The sequence below is a fragment of the Pelmatolapia mariae genome, linkage group LG18, assembly GCF_036321145.2.
Source record: "Pelmatolapia mariae isolate MD_Pm_ZW linkage group LG18, Pm_UMD_F_2, whole genome shotgun sequence".
Taxonomy (NCBI): domain Eukaryota; kingdom Metazoa; phylum Chordata; class Actinopteri; order Cichliformes; family Cichlidae; genus Pelmatolapia; species Pelmatolapia mariae.
In genome coordinates this window covers 5,804,716-5,826,261 of record NC_086243.1, presented here as the reverse complement: position 1 = coordinate 5,826,261, position 21,546 = coordinate 5,804,716, and the positions used below count along the sequence as shown (strand labels likewise).

General features: G+C 40.0%; 1 protein-coding gene across 7 annotated transcripts in view; it reads left to right on the top strand.

The window, feature by feature from the left end:
- ctnnd2b (catenin (cadherin-associated protein), delta 2b) overlaps nt 1-21,546 on the top strand; it is a 209,609-nt gene that overhangs the window by 68,567 nt on the left and 119,496 nt on the right. For all 7 annotated transcript variants that reach the window (XM_063461036.1, XM_063461034.1, XM_063461033.1 and 4 more), the window contains one exon: nt 4,796-4,908. In XM_063461036.1, the coding sequence (XP_063317106.1) occupies nt 4,796-4,908 (113 nt within the window). The remainder of the gene's footprint in view (nt 1-4,795; nt 4,909-21,546) is intronic.

The window sequence follows — 21,546 nt, the reverse complement described above, 5'->3', positions numbered from 1 at the left end:
GGATTTTAACAGTGTTATCCAAAGCAACTCTTGTGTTTTCTCTGTGATGTGCTTTGTTTCAATGTCTTCTTGAAATATAAATCTTCTGCTTAGCCTGGTATCCTGAGCCCTCTGAAAACTGTTTTCACTCGGGATTATTCTGTATTTATTCCGAAGGGTCTTGCAGTCTCTGTCACATCCCTACAGCACGATGCTGCCTCACCACCACTTTGAGCGACTGTATCGATGGCATTAATAAGGTGATTCTCACTACCCGGCTCTCTCCACACATGGCAATGGGAGCTATGGTGGAACAGTTCAATTTTTATTTCATCAGGGCAGAGGATTTTTCTTGTTATAGCCCAAGAGCCCAATCAGCTGCCTTTTGACAAACCACCAGTGGGCTGTCTTGTACCTGTTAGTGAGGAATGGCTTCCCTCCGGCCACTCTTCCTTCAAAGCCTGATTGGAGGAGTGCTGCACTAACAGTTATCCTCTGCTATTACTCAGTTTGACTGCCAGATTTAGGAAGTTCTTCCATTTGAGAATGATGAACCTATACTCTTGGGCACTGTCACCTTCACTACATTTGTGCCCTGAGACAGACCGATCCACTCTGACATGCACCATCAACTATAAGACTGTATGTAAAGAAGTGTGCGCCTTTACTAAATGCATTGTCTGAATTTAATTAAGTATGGGTGGATTTAATCAAGGAGTCACGTATTCCTATAGTACTGTGTGGTGACTGATGGAAAAAAAAAATCCCTGTAAACAGATATTTGCATATGAATATGATGGATTTGCTGACAAAGGCTGAAAATTTGGTCCCGGAAGCTTTCAGGTTTCAGTTTGCACAGTCGGAGTGCTGATCAGTCACATTTGAGTGAGTTTGGTTATGTGCAGCCAAACACTGAGTGTGGAAACCACAAGAGGAATGCATTTCCCAAAATGCAATCTGAAAACAATTAGCTATCGTCTGATGATGATTAAGCTTTTTATTAGCTGCATTCATCTGCATTTGTAGTCGGGCTGCAAACAACGACCTTTGCACAGAACGTTGGTCGTTACCTGCACAGGGTCTTAGTCATCAGGCAACAGCCGCCAGGTTCACAGCCTGACAAAAAAAGGGGAGGGAAAAAAAGAGAATTAAGGTTAGGTGATGGAAAACTTGTAAACCTTAAAGGATCTGAGAACTAGGCACTGTACGTGCGCTTGTATCACTCTCTTCACTTCCTTTGTTTGTTGATGAGCGCATATTTCTTTCATAATAGCTCGTCTTTATTTAAACACTGCTTTGGAAACAGTGATTGATTGTATCCTGTGGTCTGGCATGACTTATTGTAATTATGTCACTTTTATTATCTCGAACCAGCCAAAGGACTGTCAGAAAGCCATTTAAAGAGCCAAACCATACCTTTGAAACCAGCACTGCAGTGGCTGAGCGCTGATGTGCCTTCTCCACTTGATTTGAGTGATTCAGCAAAACAATTTGATCTTTCTTGTTTTGTTGTTTTGTTTTTTTTCTTTCGCACAAATTGGTAAATTTTGTTTATTTAATCAGCTATAATGATCACAGCAGCAGACACAAATATTCTAATCAGCTGCTTGCTTGTTGGCACATCAGCTAATTAGTGGTTATTCATCGCGCATAAATTAAGCCTAAGAAAAGGTCTCTATCAAGAGCCACCCAAATGAAAAGATTTGCTCTTAAATGGCACGTACGAGTGATTTATGAAAACTTTTTGACTTTTTAAAATGGAGCTTATAGGTTTCACTAAGCTGCCATCCAAGCCTTGAACAGATACCAGCGTCCTAAACCAAACATATACATTGAGTTTAGATATAAAATATAACTCAAGTTCATTTTTTGACAATTTGTATTGTATATTTTGGTTGCTGCTATTACCAGTCAATATCCACGCGTTATAAAACCAGGCAGTGAAATATTACCCTAATAGAGTATACTTCATGATCCGTGCCATGGCTGTCAAGTCTGCTTAACTAGCAAGATATTTTCTGTCTGCACAGGACTGCAGTGTTCTGGTTCTCAATGCTGAAAGTCATAATAACCAAATATTTTAAAACACCAGTGTACAAGAATACTACTGACACCTCTATTGGACAGTTTTAAACAGCTCCAGCTTTGACTTTGTGTGGTGACGTTCTTCTTTTTACTCTCATTAAAGAGGTTGAGGAGGCATCAGAAAGGGTATCCGCCATATCAGATATACCAAAGTATCTGCTGTGGCGATCCCTTGTCAAATAAGGGAACAGCGAAAAGTACAATTTATTACATTTTTCCTTATTTTGTGACACATATACTCTTAGAATGCTGGACTCTCTGTGAGCCAAGGCTCACACTTCAGAGTCCTATAAATATTAAACAGTATTTCTGCTCCTGGATTTGGAGCTGTCCCTAATATCACCATGTCAGGACAGACACCCCACCCATTTGCTGTTTAAACCTGGTGTAAGCCGATGAAAAGAAACTTTACCTTAAGCGAGGACAAAGAAAATAAAATGGGTTTCAAGGCTGAATGGCACAAAGCTACTGTTGTAGAAGCCAAAAACACAAATACAGACTTGAAACTGAGCAAACAGCAAACTCTTGTCATTTTTAAAAGATTATCTGACTAGTTCAATGGCTTGCTGTGTGGTACAGACTGTCCAAAAAGCTTGTGCTTCAATTTTGGTGAGCGAAATTCTGGTATTTTCTTAGTCAGTTAGCTAATTAGCTGACATGTGTGTATGTTGCTGCTTGCTAACCAAGCTAGCTAGCATTAGCACTACAGTCTGTCATCCATATAAAGTAACTTCTGGCTTCAAAAAAACAGCATGGCAGTGACCAAATGCTTACACTGAAACTCGGTGTTAACTGTTAGTCCAGAAACACTGAGTTTAGGTCACCGTGGCTACGTCAGTCTTTTATGTTGTATATGAAAACGAGCAAGCTGAATAGGTCCCCCTTCAAGAGAGGCTCGCATGCTAATGACCAAAGACCTACTAGTCAGTTCAGATGATATAATATGTGATACATACATTATGAGGCCAGCTTGCACAAAACGAATTCATGTAAGTGTATGTGTGTTACTTGTGGCAACATCAGAATAAAAACAGTAATAGCAAAATGGCTACGTTCACACTGCAGGCGAAAGCGCATCAAATCCGATGAACAGCACAAATCCAATATTTTCAAATCCGATCTGGGTCACTTTCGTATGTGGTACTGAATCCGATACATATCCAATGTTTTAGAAAGCGACTGCTGTTTGAAAGGTCATGTCGCATTAAATCCGTTTTACGTCACTGACACAAGACAGACGCCAATTATCAGCTCCGGAGAAGCGCCCGAGAAGACATCGTGAACGCTTCCTGGCCATCCAGCGTAGATGTCAGTGAAACTGTTGGGAAGACAACATTGGAGAAACGTGAACATTTTATTTATACTGTATAATCTGCAGATTCTGACAGAAATCTGCAACTATCCTTTGAAGCACCGCTCCTCTCTAAAACAGCAATAAGGATCATTATTAGGTTATTTACATTATTATGTAAATAACAAAATAACTTAAAGCAAAAATTGGGAAACGTAAAGTCCGAAGTCTTTATATTAAGGGCCATCAGCCAAACAATATTGTTTGGTCTGGGTCTAAACAGAGCGCGTTGTGTGTGACATCTTCTTTTGCGCATGCGGGCCACTTTGAGTGTTCACACTAGAGCGCGTTTGCTGTCGCATTTTATTTGTAGTGTGAACGAGCAGACAAAGAAATCGGATTTGATCAAAAAATCGGAATTGGGCATTAAGACCTGCAGTGTGAACGTAGCCAATGTGACGCGATTGCAGTGGAAATAACCATTAAGCACGGCCTTTAAAAAACCCCACTGAACCTCCTGGTCTGCCGGAAAGACAGAAAACCATCCAATTAAATACATAAAACATACTAAATTATGTCCATCATGTTTTCCACATCCTCTTTGTGGCTCTTTGGACTGGTTCATTTTGCTGCAATCTCTTCTGCAGTGGTGTAATGTCACTCCACTGGAGAATTGGTGTCACCAGCTGTTTATCTCAATGGGCCCATTTCTTCATGTTCATATTTTTAGAGTATGCGGGAATTCACAATTTTCCTCGTAGATACATATGTGCAGAGCTTTAACATGGTACATGCATTGCCCCAGGGATGTTCTTGCAGCTGAAGTTCTTCGTCACACTGGCTGGACAGTTAGGGCTGTTGTCCTTCTTGTCTGTTATCCTACAACAATTGGGGCGGGGGGGGGGGGGGGGGGGGGGGATGAATTTTTTTTTTTTAACTGCGGAGATGTGACTGACAACTTTTTTCCCACCACTCCATTAATATCAACCAGCATATGCCTACCAGCAGGGTATAAATCCATCGGGTGTCAGTGCATAGATGAGCCAAGTATTAGAATAATGCTTACAACTTTTTTGACAGTATACGTCAAAAAATAGCAGAATTCTTCTCCCCCAAAACCTTCTGCTGTTCCATGACTTTCCTCAGTGGCACAATAGCAAATGTCACATTTGTGATGGTTTGAGTTTGGTGTCACAGTTTTGCAACATGTCAAACTCTTCTCTGTGAATATCTGGCAGTGTGAAACTTGGCAGACGCAGCGATATCTGGCCTGTTTTCCCACCACAGACTGCGGAGTCCATTTCACAACAATTAAAAATGTGTCAGCGAGAACGCAGCCAAACTAATGCTCAGGATGACTGTAAATGTGACAGTAAATAAATAGACAGATTGTTTTGACACATTCTTGCTCTCCCTCCCCGTCTCTCTTTCTCTTTCTAGGAGCTGCAGTTTGAACGTCTGACCAGGGAGCTGGAAGCCGAACGACAGATTGTCGCCAGTCAGCTGGAGAGATGCAAGCTTGGCTCTGAGACTGGAAGCATGACTAGCATCAGGTGTGTGCGTGTGAGCGTGTTTGTGTGTCCAACACCTGTCAGGTTATCTTCTGTACACTCTACCTGTGTGTGTCAGCTGTACTCTCGCAGGTGACTAGCTATACAGCTGCTCGCATTAGAGAAACACTCCTTGATTCGTGTCCAAAATTCATCGGTGTGCTGGTAACCACGCTGTAGTGATTTGCTTTTGAACTCGGAGAGAGCAGCGCTGCGCCCGATGTCGCTTGCTTTCCTTTACCCAGTTTAAACATACACAGAGATGTGCTGATGTGATGTTTCAGGAACCTGGTTTGTTATAGTGCAGTCGAGTAGTGTGCACAGTGCAGCAGTAATTAGATTACATATTATTATTATTTTTAAGAGCTCACTTTAAGTGAGCTTGTATCTCATTAGATTATAGCGTTTAAATAATGCAGGGAGCATTATTACAGTACCTAGATAGTTACATTCTAGCTGACATTCATATTTAAGGCAGCATTAGAAGGAGCAGAACAGACAGTAAAAATCAGTGTTTACATATTGACTATAGCCAAAATGGTAGCTAAAAAATAACTAATTATACTTCAGCTAGTCACTAAGAAACATTAGCATTTATTTGGATTTTTTTATACCTAACTTGCCAGTAAACATTAATAATTTACTCTATAAATTGCTCTTTAATATATTACTCTTTTTATCTCCATGCATCTTAGCTTAAGCCATTGTTGCTAATATTTCATAAACGCTGTTGTATGTAGCACTCATTGTATTGTATGTCACTAATCCAAGTGACTTCTTGAGTCTCTGAAGGAGGAGACTCAAGAAGTCACTTGGATGAGTGACGAAATGTTTCTCCCACTGAAAACGCTACGTCCAGATGAACAGAATAACCTCTTGGAGGTTTACTTACCTGGATGATTGAGAATGCATCTAAACCATTTAAGTCATACTTGAATTAAGAGCTACTAAGTCTGTAAATTACAGTCATGGTAAAAAAATAAGAAAGTGCACCCTCTAAGGTTTTATTTATGAGGGTAAAATAAAAAAAAACAACAACTTTCCAGTTCGAGAAGCAGTCCTGTGTAAAATTAAGTGTACCTTGTGATTCAGTAGCATGTAGAACTCAGCAACCCCTCCAAACAAGTCATACTTGTTCACTCTTTTTTTTATTTTCTATCATAAACTTTAACATTTAACTTGCTAACTGAGGCCTGTAGAGTCTAAGGTGTAGCTCTTGGGCTTTTTTCCACTTTCTTGGAGCGTTGCACGGTCTGACCTTGGAGTATATTTGCTGTGACGTCCACTTCTGGGAAGACTGGCAACAGTCTTGAATGTTTTCCAGTTGACTTGAACTTTTTGTTTGGAAATGACTTTGTAATTTTTCCCAGATTGATGGGTAGCAATAATGCAGATGTCTTTCCTCCTTGGCATTGTGTTAACACACACCTGACTGCTTCAGACCAGCAAACCGACAAGGGTTCAGCTTTTATTGAGGTGCTGCAGAACTGTAGACATCAAAACCAAACAGACTAAGATGCTGAGTGCACACTGTCAGTAATTTACTGCGGATCTATATTCACAATCCCTTCCCAACTACACTTGGATATTTCACCCGTTTGTATTATGAAAATATTGATTAGTACAGCTTTAAAACAGCACAACTCAAGGCAGTCAACTAGGCTAGGCTCATTTATTAGTGAAAAAAATCATTGGGTTTTTAAATGCACTATATTTTGACTAGGAAATGTTCCTGATGCTCTACTAATTAAAATTTAGTTTAAACAATTTTTTCCCTTTTGCCTCCTAAACACCTTTTATAGGAAATGATAGCTTTGCTTGCTCGTGTTATTTAACAACACGAGAGGAGCTATCAGGTTTTTACACGTTTAGTAATTACGATCCCCTTAGCTGAACCCATGTAAAGAACACATGTTCACCATTGTCGCCTCTTAGTCTTTTTCAGCTGTTCATATTAAGTGCACAGAATAACAACAGGGAAGTGACAAAGACAGGGAGCAATTAGGCTGTGATGGTGTAAAACACGTTGCTCAGTTCAGAGTCATTTTAAGGAGAAGTATATAAAAAAAAAAAAGCTTGAGACCGTTAATGAACCTAACTCTAGACGTGCTGTCAAAACCTTACTGGCAGGCTTAACGTTTATTGACGGGCTCGAGTTGCATTCCTGAAGCTTTTAACTGCACATTAACTACTCGCTGTGCCTTGATGCTGAGAGTTATGCGTGAGAAACGATCTCATTTCCCTGGAAGGATTTGAATTTGAAAGAAATCTAATGCCAAATTGACACATCATTTCAAGAGAGGTAATGTAGACGCGATGCGATTATGTGACCTGACTAACATTCAAAGGCGTTATAATGGACGCTCGAATATGAAGAATTTTGTAACCCTTATAAACCTGCTATTTTTAATAATTCTTCACTGCACTCGAGACAGCAAAATCATTTTGCAGGTTTATTCATTTTTGGTCTTTCTAAAGGATGTTCCACTGTCAGAGTCCACTGTGCTGTGCGGGGCCGTCTTGTTCCTTTATTTCTTTATATATTTTTTGATAACACGGGTGAAAAACATAAAGCATTGTTATATTATCTGCCTCTGATTGAGTTTAGACGGCAGCTTCATATCTGCCCTGAGCCTGAAAAACACATTCTACACATTCCATACTGGTCCCAACGTGAAAACTGCACTGCTGACACAATAGTGATAATGCACTTAGCCCTCCTCTCAGGACAGTGGAACACGATTAAAGCCTCCGTCTTCATTTCTCTTTCTCACTCCGTCTCCCACACACACACATAAATAGACGTGCACAATCCATCATCTTTTCTTCTCTTTGATTCCGTTAAGCGAGTGGGGATTCCGTCCGGCTCAGACTAATTACTCATCTGCCCGTATTGTAATTCTTATTTCAATTTAAGGGGTGGACCAACAAAGAGCAGGAAGATGGTCTAAAACTGACTCATTCACAAGTCTAATTAACTGATGCATGTATAGCTCTTCAGCGCTGTCACAGGGCCGCATTTGCAACGGCGGCAACGTGGGATGGGAAAAGGTGCAGAGTCCGGAAAGACGTGTCTTCCACTTCATCACACAGCCGTGCGCAGATGGTATAAATGCTGCAGTCTTGCAAACTCGATTAGATGGGTTTATTATTTAGTGAGGGGCAGAGCGTCCTCCGGATTACACTGTCTTCCATTTTATAGGCCATCCACTTTGTTTGACTTGCGGGGTAATTACTAAATGGACAAATGGTTTGGCAAAACACACAAGTCCAGCACGGCAATATGCTGGAGGTTTGTAGTGCCTAAAGCGTGTTGGATTTATTGTTCAATTACCTCTGAAACATTAGTATTGCTGCTGTTCCAAATAGTTTTATTCATCACTGCTTGTCCCAGAGAACAGAGGGGTCAAAATATAATCGGCAGCTACAATAGACGGACAGGAATTCATCTTGGTAGCATTTGTGGTGAAACATATTGAAACTAAATGTAAGCTACAAACTTTAATTTAACATCAGCAGCGCAGACGACATAAAAATGCAAACTGTTGCAGCGTTTGCCGTTAATTGTTTGTCATTTTGATCCATAACGTTTGTTCTTGTTGACTTTTTGTTTCTTTCTTCTGTTTGTTCTTTTTTTGTTTAGCTAGATTAACGTTAGCATGACACAGATTGCTTTGCCTCATTTGGCAAATTAGCATATGTAATTATAGCTAAAAAAAAATGTAGCTGTTAACAGTCAGTGTGTTCTAAACCAATGTCTTGTTAAAACAGCACCCAGTATAGAAGTCATATTATATATTAGCAACAGTCTCAGCTTTCCTTACTTTGCATGTTCCAGATTAGCTAGCCACTGTTCTCAGTTGTGTAGCATAAAGTGTGACAAGTGTTTGGTACAGATGATCAGCACTGTGCAGAAATCTTGAGTCACACCTCATTTATTTATTTTTTTGCTCCCAGTAAACCAGACTTTCTTGTATTTTTTTTTAAAGCTAGTTTTGAGCAATAGCTTTCTGAAGGACTTTTGAAGTTCTTCTTTGGATATTGGATATTTTAGCCAGTGCTATTGGGGGATCTTGTCAAAGTTGATTGAATTATAAATGCAGAAAAGTGATTTGATTCACAATGCAGTACTTTTAGGAAAGCATCTGATTGGCTAAGTATTTATTTTCAGCATGATATGCAGTAAAAGCATACCTACATAGAAAAACACACAGTGGAACTCTATCAGTCATGGATTGGCCTCCCCAGAGCTCAGACCTCAATATTATTAAAGCAGTGTAGAATCGTCTTTACAGAGAACAGAACAAAAGGCAAAAACATCCAAAGAAGATCTTTAAATCTCCTTTAAGAAGCCTGGAGAACTATTCCTGAAGAACACCTAAAGAGATTTCAGGAAAGCTTGCCTGAGAGTGTTTAAGCTTTGCTGAAGAGTAAAAGTGGTCATACTAAGTATTCACTCTCAGGTTTGTTGGAGTTTTACAAACTCTGTAAAACTCTAAATTTTAATTCTTGATTTGATACTTGTGTGAAAAAAACAAAGAACCTGCTGCTATACAATTTCTTCATGATCAGGGGCATTAAAAAGAAACAGTTAAGACTTTTTAGATTAGTCATATCTTTTCAACTCTTAATTATCCAAATAACGAAGATCAACTCAATTACCCCCCCCCCCCCCCCCCCCCCCCCCCCAACCTCTCTCTCGCTCTCTTAGAAACTAATTATGCGGAAAATAAAATGTGTTATTTGTAGGATAATTCTATCTGAAGCCAGCTAATCTGTAATATCATCAAGATGTGTGGAGCTACTCTCTCTCTATTAGTTTGTTGGACAAATCCATCACAGACCGTCTTATTGTCTTTCCCAAAGCAGCAGCAGCTCTAGTTTCTACACCCAGATAAACCACAAGTTTATAGATTGAGGCACAGTAGATATGATATGACCAAAGATAACACAATAGCTGTGTAGAATTTTCAGACACATCTTGCTGATGGCGGTGAAAGATAGTGTTCGGCGTGGACTTTCTTGGGCTTGCCCTGTGTTAACAACACATTATGAAAGAAAAATATAACTATACTAGAATAATAAAGGTTTTTTGTCACAAATTTCTTTGTTAATCTTATAGATCATACCAGATGTCCTTTCACCTGAATCTCTTTGTCTTGAATGTTTGGCTTTGATATGTCTAACAGGAAGCTACAGTATGATGAAGTTCTGTTTGCAGACAGTCGCTAAAGAAAACTTCAGATCAAAGTGAGTGTTAAGAATGACCACATGGCTGTGGGGGGCTGGCCGTTCAGGAATCTGCTCCTGTTCTGTTGCAGAAAATAAAGACTTTCAGAGGTGCTAATGAGTTCTACTGCTCTGCCTTTGTTTCCGGTCTTAATCAGTCACCACAGGTCACAGTGTCTGCTGCGACACATGCTGCTGCTTTTTCGCTTCAAAAAGTACAAATCCACAGTGTGTGTGTGTGTGTGTGTGTTACTCTTTCACTCAAACCGAGACAGTGTTTTTGTCTGTGCAAAGAGTTCTTTTGACCACAGTTAGAGTAGATTAAACTAATCAGTAGAAGCGTTCAGTGCAATTCTGGTTGCAGATATTCAATATTGAATACATAGCACTTAAAAGGCTTCGGTCCCTGTTTTTCCCCAAGATTTTTGGCTATAGTGAGAGCTGCTCTTCTCGTTCTTCAGCTTCTCTTGCTATTATGTTTTCCCTCGTGTTCACTTTTATCATCTCTTCTCCTCTGACCTCCGTTTTTGATGTCAGTTTATGTCCTTCCATATTTTTTTTTTAGTTCTGTCTACATTTCGCTCATCATCTTTTCCAGCTCTTTTCAACCTGTCAGCTGTCTTGAGGGCTTGGAAAGAAGGCGCCTGAACTTCTTTAGGTGTGTATTTAACCCTTAATTCAGTGGGACTCTCCATCAGTTGTTTCAGATCTGAGGAAGCCTCCTGGACGAAGGCGAAATATCTTCACAAACCTAAATAAGTCCAGTTACTGTCTTTTCAAGCCCTCAAGACTAACGTGTCCTGGATGACTGAGAACCTACACAGACATGCTGTCAGCTGTCTTTCTGATCTACACAAACAGCGCTTTGTTGCTCAAGCAGTACATTTCAGTGTTATTATTTTGTGTCCTGTAGCGGTTTTTACTTTGGCTTGGTTGTACAAAATGAAAACAAAGTCACCGGCCAGATCTGGACTAGCTTAGGGCCGAGTGTTTGTGCATTTTAAAACCAACACTGGACTGGCTGCTTGACTCGTATCTTACCCAGCTACTTAATCTTAAGAATCCTTTAGCTTGTAACTTGAAATATAGCAAAGTAGGACAAACTCTAGGATACAAGAGTGGCCTCTTTATATTTATCCCACTGTTCCCTGGCCACCATCCTTCTATCTAATCATCGAAGTGGACCTATGACAGCGAGAATACCCCCAGTAGCTACAGTTATCATCTCTCTGGTGGCACCACTATGGATCGCCGCCTCCCATGTCAGGCTGCTTGCTTTTGGCTGTTTCATTTGCAACATTTGTCAGGTAATCACATGCACGGCCACTTGCTTTTTTGGCTGCTAAATGGTAACTGCATGTATGTCGCGCATGTGCATGTTCATTTTTGTGTGTATGTATGTGCACGCGTGTGTGTGTAAGTATTGGCTGTAACCAGAGCACCCAGTGAGACCCACTGTCACTCGTCTGGTGGGAAAATGTGACCTGTCTGGCGAGCCCAGTGAGTGCCCATTACCCAGAAGCTGTCAAGGCTCTGCCAGCTTAGACTCACAGCAGTGTGACTCTCTCTCCCTCAGCACAAATCCACTAACAGAGATGTTTGCAAAGAGGAGAGGCTTCACTAAGAGCTACTGCCTGTTTTTATTACATTCAAAAACTGCTTTCTAGGAAAGGTCCCTAATAGACCCGAAGGAGGGAAAAAGACTTTCCTCTTTGAGGTAATCGGAAGAATGGACTTTGGCTATACAGAGCATTACAGAAAGTCTAAGAGGTAAATATCAGCCTTGTCAAACAAGGAGGCTTACACACACAGTTTCATTAGGAAGTGAACCGATGAGTCTGAAAGCTGAAACTACAAAAATAACAGCTATAATAGACGGTTATTCTCATCAAACAGCCTCAGCTTAATAGTTCTACTGGCAAATCAGATTTTGTTAAAGCTACAGTGAGCTATTAAATCTTTTTAAGAGTAGACATGCATTAGCTCTCTACAGTGATGGAAAGCTGCAGAATTTCTCTGGTCATTAGTCAGACTAAGTGACTCCAAGAAGTGTTGAAAATTGAGCTGACCGGAACCAAATTGTGGTAAAACCAAACTAAAATCAAACAAATGAGGTGCATTTAGAGGCAAATGCAAATTCAAACAAACAATATTAATACAAAGTGGCCTTATCGCATCATGAACAGATTATATCACAGAAAAACGTTTCCCCAAAGCTTGGATGGAACTAGGTGGCAATTAATTCCCAGAGTGCCTGTTTGATTTTTTTTCTCAGTCTAGTTACCATAGTAAACTTTCAAGTCCTGGAGTCACCTCTGGCTGTTGCACAACATGGATTTACTGAGTAAACTGTTATTTGGTTTGCTTTGATATGCTAACTGTGTGATAGAAATGCATCTTTTCAACATCAAAAGATCTCATCAAGAGGAAGCAGAAAGAGACGGCGGAGGCAGGCTGAGATGCCAGGCAGTATTTAGTGCTCTGATGTTTACTGTATATAAAAGATGGACACAGCTTCTATGTCTAAAAATGCAGAAAAAAACAGCATTTTTTTCCTAATGTCCAGCAAGATGGAAAATTGATCCATGATCTCAGTAAATGGCGTCAAACTTTCAAATTTTAATCAATATAACATGATTTTTTTTAAGTTATGGTCCACATTAGACCCAAAAGGACAATAAAGCAGGCCTCACCTGTATATGAGATGTCAGTTGTAACGAGTGTGCAGTGTAATTCATTCAGATGAATCCGGTTTTAAAACAGCACAGTGATGAGGGTCAGAATGCGAGGCTTGAGGTTTATGACTGAAAGGTAAGTAAGCTTGGTTTAGCTTAGATTGTTGGGCTTAAGCTAGGTAAGAAGAAAAATCAAATAGGGAACTAAAAGCTGTTATTCTGCTTATACCTGTCAGTGGCTGCAGTCTGTTTTTCCTACAGCCTGCCTGAACATGGTTCCTATCAAACAATCAGATGTGAGGATGAAATAATATTTTATTTTCCTTTTTAAAGAAATAAATAAATCAAAGCCTGTAGTTTTTTTTAATCATCGATGATTCATCAGTACTGGACATACCGTGTTGTGGAAATTTGTATTCAAATTCTGCACTTCTGTGCCTACTCTTGTGTATTCATTTATTAATTCAGACTGTCCAAACAGTAATAGCTGTGTGCACCCAGCTATTTAACTCTATATGTCCATACGGGTGACATATGTAGTCTTCCCTCACAGCATAGTCGCATGCATTTATTAATTAGGCTGATTCATTTGCAGCCGATTTTGCACATATTATATTCTCAGAGTCAGATTGGCAAGTCTGCACTTTGCTGAGGCTGACTGAACAGATGTATACTGTAGTTGCTGCGTGTACTTAAGAAGCAGAGTTAATGTCTTTTTCATTGTCACACCGCGCTGTAGGCACTGCTGCAGCTACAGACCTAACTATGTGCTTTCCAACTTTTAGATCATTGGGAGTTGGATTTGTGAAGCATTAAAAGGATTTTGGGGACAGATGATCAGGAAAAAAAGTGATAAAGAGGGAAGAAGGTGACACACTCAGAAGGATGAGGGGAAAAGAGCCAATCTGCAGACTCTGCTGTAAACGTAGCTTTGCCGTGACAAGGAGTTCCAGTTCTAACTGTAATTATAAACACAATGTGCTTCATGGGGAGCTTGTCATCTTTGCATCAGTGCAGGATATGGAGAAATGAGACATTTGTACAAATAGCACAGTAAGGCTTCTCAGACTCAGCTTTCAGCAGCTCTATACCCACTGCACTGTATTCTTGTTACAAATTACATTCAAAAACCTCCAGGGAATATTGAAACCAGTATTTTTTTTTTTGTTGTACTTAACACACAGATGAACTGGGTTGGGCATTTTATTATTTACTTCCTTTTTATTTTATTTTCTCTTTTTTTCTTTTTTTTTAAAACACATATTATTATATTACATGTTATTGCTAGCTATTTGGCTTTTGTGAGGGGCTGCTGCACCTCTTACATAATGATCAGAATAAATGGAAAATGGCTGCATTTATATGGAGCTATTATCCAAAGTGCTTTAAACACACATTCACACATAAGAGCAGACTGACAGGATTTTCTTTCTAATTCACTTTAAACATGTAACACGTGCACTATTGCTAATATATCTTTGTATTATAGCCTTATAATATAGCCAGCACGGCTATAGTTCGGTAGCACTGTACCATTACCAAAGTTCATTGGGTAAAACTGTAGTTCTGGCAGGATCACTGAAGTCAAAGTTGGATTGTGATTCCATCGAAGTCATTTATATTTGGTGGTACAGTTGTTCTGTGACCTCCTCACCCTTTCATGCATACGTGGAAAACCGAAAGGAAAGCAGCAGGTAGACACACAGAACGGAGCGGGCATCACAGACTACCGAGTAAGTCAGAAATTGCTTGAATAGCATTAAAGAGTTGGGCAAGGCAGGTTGCAAAGTGGCTTGCAGCAACTGTACACAGACTGAAGCAGCTTAAATAACACACGACATCTGAGATTTGCCAGTATGTTGTGCTGAAGGTTAGAACAAGCTCAGGTTAGCTCATAAGGCCTGACTGAGCACATTGCATATTTGTTCATTCACAGGACGCAAAATATGTTTGGTATAAAAACAAAGCTAAATGTTTTTGCGGCAGCGCATTTGCCATTGTGTTTGAAAAAACAAAGAGTGAATATTGAAATTACTTCCTTTTACTCCAAGTTTTATTTTGTAACTTTTTCTTCATTTGTACGGACATCTCGGGCTTCTCGATCGTGCCCATGAATTCCATCATCTGAAATCACTTTACATGTTGTTCTCTAAATGCCACTGCACTGAGTGGGTATCTTGTCAGTGAAATTCAGACAGTTTTAGTTAAAGGCCACCACCTTTCAGTCAGAATCCCCAAATGCTGAGCACAGCTCACCTAAAACATCTGGTATTTTCAAAAGTTTGCTATGACTCTAAAAGTTTCCATTGAATTAAAATAAAAATCCCTGTGTAAAAACTGAGAGGTGAACATCTTTCTTTATTTCTTTAACCGAGAGCTTTGATATTGAATTATGTCAGTGCATTCAGCACTTCATCTCCTGCTTTTTACACCATCTGGATTTATATTCGTGTCCATGCTTGTTTCCGCTCAGAAATATGGTAATATATTGACAATTATATCGTTGACAGGCTAGATGATGATGATGATGATGTAGGTGATGAGGATTTTAATTTTCAAACCTTTATCGATCCGGACGAGACTGACTGCATGATGATGAAGGCGGTGAATTCATCTCGGCGTTCTTGCTATCGATCTGGGAGGCAGAGGAAATGGGAAGGAGTGGTGCTGGTTACATTTTAAACACTAACGTTTGGTGTGATCCATGCTGAACTCTACATATTGATCTGATGGAGTGACTGTAGAGGGAAGGGGAGGAGAAAAGGGAGGAAGGAGAAGGTCATCAGGGTGTGATCTATCGAGGGCTCTCCCTCTTGATGTGATGAATGGATAGACGGTAGGGGAAAATGGAAGGAATATTGAAGTTGGTTTGAAATTTGTACATATTGAATGCGACATTAGCTTTTATTTAGCTATAACTCAATACAATTTTGGACACTGTGGCAACAGGGACATGTTTTAGCTTTATTACAAGGGACAGTTTTATTATATTGTTGAATGATCTTTAAAGTCATGCCAAACAATAACAGGTCAGCAAATGTCCCAAGACACGGTGTTTAGGTTTAAATTACATCATTCTTTGATGGTGGGAGCAAAGATGATGCAATCGAGTCACAAACCTTGAAATGGGGACTTAACACAGACTTAACAAGGTTTGTTATTGTAGGCATCGCAACAAATGGTAAATAAATGGTACATGGCCTGTATTTGTATAGCGCTTTACTAATCCCTAAGGACCCCAAAGCGCTTTACACATCCAGTCATCCACCCATTCACGCACACATTCACACACTGGTGATGGCAAGCTACATTGTAGCCACAGTCACCCTGGGGCGCACTGACAGAGGCGAGGCTGCCGGACACTGGCGCCACCGGGCCCTCTGACCACCACCAGTAGGCAACGGGTGAAGTGTCTTGCCCAAGGACACAACGACAGAGACTGTCCAAGCCGGGGGCTCGAACCGGCAATCTTCCGATTACAAGGCGAACTCCCAACTCTTCAGCCACGATCGCCCCATGATCGTGGGCTCTCAGACTTTAACTTAACCCAAGTCTTGACCTCAGGAGTTATTTCTTACATGATTTCTTACAGCGGTATATCTTGTTTTGTTACTTGCAGTAACTGCAGCACTGTGTCTTGGGCTACAAGCTATGTGACTTATCACTGAAAATATGAAAAGTTGTGCGAATAAATGTTTTCTTGGGACTCTTTCCTGTGAAAAACTAAGTACACCCTATGACTCAGTAGCTTGTAAAACCATGTCTAGCAACATTAACATGATGTAATCAGTTTTCTGTCTGACTTTTGGTCCACTTTATGCAGTTCTCTTAAGGTCCCCCCACAATCGGAGTGAGTTCTGGACTTTGACTTGGCAACTGCAACCCGTTGATTCTGCTTGGAATCATTGTTATATGGCACGACCCTGTTTGGGCCAAGCTTTAGTTGTTGGACAGATGGCCTCACATCTTTCTCCAGAATACTTTGGTATACAGAGTAATGATTGATTCAGTATCTGCACTGACTGAAGTGGCTGGAAAACAAGCCTAAATCCTCACCCCTCTACCACTGTGCTTGACAGTTGGTATGAAGTGTTTGTTCTTGTCCAAACATGACACACTCGTTCAGTTTTCTTTAAAATTGTGCTTTCATGAACCTTAACCTTTAACATGCTAAATAACACCTGTAGATTGAGACATACCCGAGATATACTTGTTTTTTTGCAATTCCTCTGAATCTACCAGGACATCCACTCCTGGGATTTTTGGGACATTGTGTTAACACACAACTGCCTAAACTTCTATAAAAGGCATTTATAGAGATGGTCACACTTGCTGATGAATTAATTAAGGTTATTTGAGTAACATCACCTGGCTGCTACTTCTTGATTCTTACTCTCTTGATTCTTGTGTAACCAGTAAGGGCGTACTTCGTTTTTCAGAGGCATCTGTTTAGTCCTGTGAAAACTTTCTTTTTCACAGGACTGTAAAGGATTATAAATACAGCGCACATACAACTGCAAAGTGTTCATAAATCATGCCATACTGGAGTGTAATGTATTTTCATTTTAAATCCATCCATCCGCCCATTCGCTGTCGCTTATCCGATTCATGATCCTAGGATAGGAGTCTATCCCAGCTGTCATAGCTCACCCTGGACAGGCCACCAGTCTGTCGCAGGGCTAAGATGGCGAGACAGCCAACCATTCGCACTCACATTCACATGGGTAGTTTAAAATCATCAATTAACCTAACCTCTGGCCCGGACCAGATGGAGGAAACTTAGGATATTCTTGCTGTGAAGCAACTGTGCTACACACCCCGGTGCTGTGCAATTTGACCAAATTTTAAATCATCAGATCAAATAGTTCAAATAGTTGATATTCATTTTGTGTTGTTACTGTGTCCATGTCTTTAAACTATTTTTTTAATCCTGTAGGTTCGTCTTAGATAAGTCTGATTTTTATGAGCTAATTTAAGGCGTCCCACAGGGTTCCATTTTAAGACAACTTTATATTTATATTAATTGACTTAATTGATTTACGTTGTGTTTGTTGAATGTTAATGTGCTGCTTTGGACAGGTGCTGCTTTGGCCCTGTTTGTCATGTAACAGAGGTGTTCATTTCAAAGTGATTTCCTCATAAGTAAAATCAAACTAACAACACATTTTCTGTCACTTTTCTCTTATCTAAAACATTTAGTCTCAATAAAATGAAAAATCTTTTTTAAAAAGTGGTAGTGGAGTTTACTGTAGTGGGACATGGTATTTGAACTTTTTGTTGTTTGTCATTTAGGGAGGCATAATTATCAAATTGGCTATTCAAATAAGCACAGGAACTAGAAGAATCAGTCACAAACTTGAAAATGGAGTCTGGCTTCCTGAAGCAAAACAGGAGCTTTAAAGGTAAAGACAGAAAAAAGAGGACAAAGGGTTGTGAAGAGGACAGAGAAGGGGGGAAAAAAGGAGCCAGCTTGGATGCAAAGTAGTAGAGGAGGGGGAGCGAGGAAACAGAGGGGGGGTGAGGGAATAACAAGATGAGCCAGGAGGCAAGACATGCTGGAGCTGGGTGGTGGTGGTGGAGAGTATATTCTCATGTTAAGCCCTTTTAACCTGCCGCCTTGCAAACACACAGAGTTAGCATGAGTCACTCAGAGACCCAGACACTCGTAATAAGACTAATATCCTCCACCGTCACAGACAGGCTCTGTCTGTCACACACGGCTGTGGGTGAGGGTGTGTGTGTGTGCTAACTGGCTCCCAGTAACAGCACAGTCATCTGCGACTATAGTATTGATCTGCCAGCAAAATGGAGACAAGACTGTCACAGTTAAGCTCCAATGAAAACCTTCTTAGTCCACAAACACACGCACACTGGTTTGCACACAGACACACAAACATGCCCTCAAACACCCAAATACATATTCATGCTGACTTGAAAGCAGGCGGTTTTGAAATGTGCAAACTTAAAACAGTGTCTGTACAGAGTGAAAAAAGTAATGCAAAACTACTAATATATTTTTTTTAAAATATTGATTTTTTTAGACTTTTTTTTCCTTTTGATGTTATTTTTTATATGTTTAATAATGCATTACATCAATATTGCTTGCAGTTGCATTATGTGCCTGTAAGTCAGTCACACAGTCTGCAAAATGTGGTCTTTGTTTATGGATTAATAAAGGCTAATCGCACTTAGCGTTCTATCAGAGAAGTGTTAATTAAGCTCATTTTGGTGAGTGCATTTTAGTGACCTGATTTGTAACTTTCTTTTTGTTCAAATTGCCTACAGTTAAATAAATCATAAAACTTCTTTCCGCTTTATTCAGATTGCCCAGTCACCACACAGTCAGGGGGCATTTCTTCCAAATCAAATACAATACAATCACAAGGCTCAGGTTGCTATGACAATCTGCAGTCAGTGGTACGCATCATAAAGTAGCGTTGGTAAAGGAATTGAAAGTCATAAGTGTGTTGTATGGTTTTACACCCTACTCACCTTGGTAACAGTGGAAAGCAAAAACTCCCTTTCAGTGGAAGAAACCTCCAGCAGGTGTTTCAGGGTTTTTTCTTCTTTCATTCAGAATTTCTCTGAAATTCTTTGCATTCCAAATTTTGGCTGTTTATCACATCCCTTATCATGTAATGCAAAATATCCCAGTACTTTTGGGCTGTTTTGGTACTTTAGGTGTACAACAGAGAAACATGTCATGTTTTCAGGATTTTTGCATTGACTTGGCATCTAAAAAGCAGTTGTTGCAGCGTCCCAACAGGAATTACTTTCTGCTCAGAAACTGAGTGTACTGAATGCTGAAAAAGCATTAATGCATCATAAACACAGCACCTCCGTTTCTAGCAGACACTGTCGTCAGTATTTGTGTATCTATGTGCTTCAGGAAGAAAAGGTACAAACACTAGCATACAATGTTGGGACTGTAAGAGGAGCAGAATATAGGAGAGCCCATCACCCCCCATTATTACTTAGATGAAATGAGTGTTTGATTTCTTTCAATGCTTGTTTGGAGACCTATTGAGTCAAGGTTTATATCCTCGTTTCCTTCCCATGGGTGTTTGCCTGAGTAAGATTTGTAGTTGCTAAACGTTGCTTATAAATTAAAAGGAGCTTTGCTTCCAGTCTACTCCTGGTCCTTTCTGGATTGCAGTGTTATTGATTTTTTTGTTTTTGTTTTCAGAAACCTGAGGTTTTTAAGCATGTGCACACAGCTGCTATGACTCATGTAAAATCTTACCAGTTTTGCTAGCCTCAAGCAGGAGATGCAACCAAAAAGTGTTGCTTAGTGAAAGGCCACAGTTCAACCATACACACACAGTTAATGCTGTGTATGGAAATGCCCACAGAAATTGATGAAACCTATTATACTCATTTCCAAATTTGCAACACTTTTAAAGTAGCTTTGCATGATATACGAAACAAAAAAGTCCTGCCTTTTTCTGATTGGCTGTTTTGTACAGCAGGAGGGTGGGAGGAGCTTCCTCACAGTTCATGAAGCTAAAGTGACCTTATTAGGCATATCCTCTCTCACTGACGTCATACAGAGCCAAGAGTGGAAAGAAAAAAAATGCCTAGACTGCCCATTTAGAGCAGTTTGAAGCCCGAGCTTTTAGCTCGGGCTTCAAACTTGCACACATATTGAGCACAATATGTGAAATTATGTCGGTGTTTAACATGAACATCCACAGTTTTAACTCTATATCTTTGATAGAGAATAGGAAAAAGTAGGCCCCTTTAAACAAAATATCACATTTTCTATTAATAAGCATTTGTTGGTTTGGTACTACTTGTTGAAGTAGTAAGATTGTATAGGATCACATACAGGCTAGCTTTGTAAAAGCTTTCAGAAATCCTGAGTAGATGTTAGCACTACTTAAACTGCAAAAGCAGCTTTAATGGAATTTGGCATCCAGCTATAAAGCCAGAGCCATTTTCACTTAGTTAAAAAGCATTACATTTGATTTTACTTATTTAATTTCATTAATTTTGTGATCCTTCACACTAATATATACATACATACATACATTTTGTATGTATACATTTAAAAAAAATCAACAACAGTGTAACAAACACATGCCTGAACACTCCTACACCCTTCTGTGGGATGATCTGCTGACAGCAAAACCTAATTAACTTAATGTCTTAAATGGAGTCATGACAGTTTCAAAGCCTGACACACAGGGGAGTGAGCTGCAGCAGTACACTGAGACGTGGAACCCATTGCTGGGCATTTTGGCTACAAACTGATGTTTTCCTTAATTTAGCTTTGGAGGTCTGCCATCCATTAAAGTGGCTTGGCTGAACTTGATCGATCCTGATAAGGAGACCTGGCACACGGTGTCTGATATACAGTAGCAAATGTGCGTGTGTGTGTGTGTGTGTGTGTGTGTGCAACAGGCCAAATCCAGAGCCAGCAAAATTGATCTGACACCTTGCTAGCTTGAGAGTAGATGGCCACAGCTTTGCCTTGTCAATCTGGAAAGAGAGAAAAACACAGTACAGCACTGCGGATAGAGCTCCAACACTCGGGCTAAACACAGTGTTTTGACACCAGGGTTGTGTTATATATCGGTTTTCGAAGAGAACTTGTCTGGACAGCAGCATCAGGGACACAAATTCCCTGTGGAAATGATGGAAATAAAATGTTGTGCTTCAGTGCAGCAGCTTGGGAAGCATTTTCCCTTAAAGTATCCTCTTTTTGCTTCTATAACCAGCAGATGAGAGAGCATGC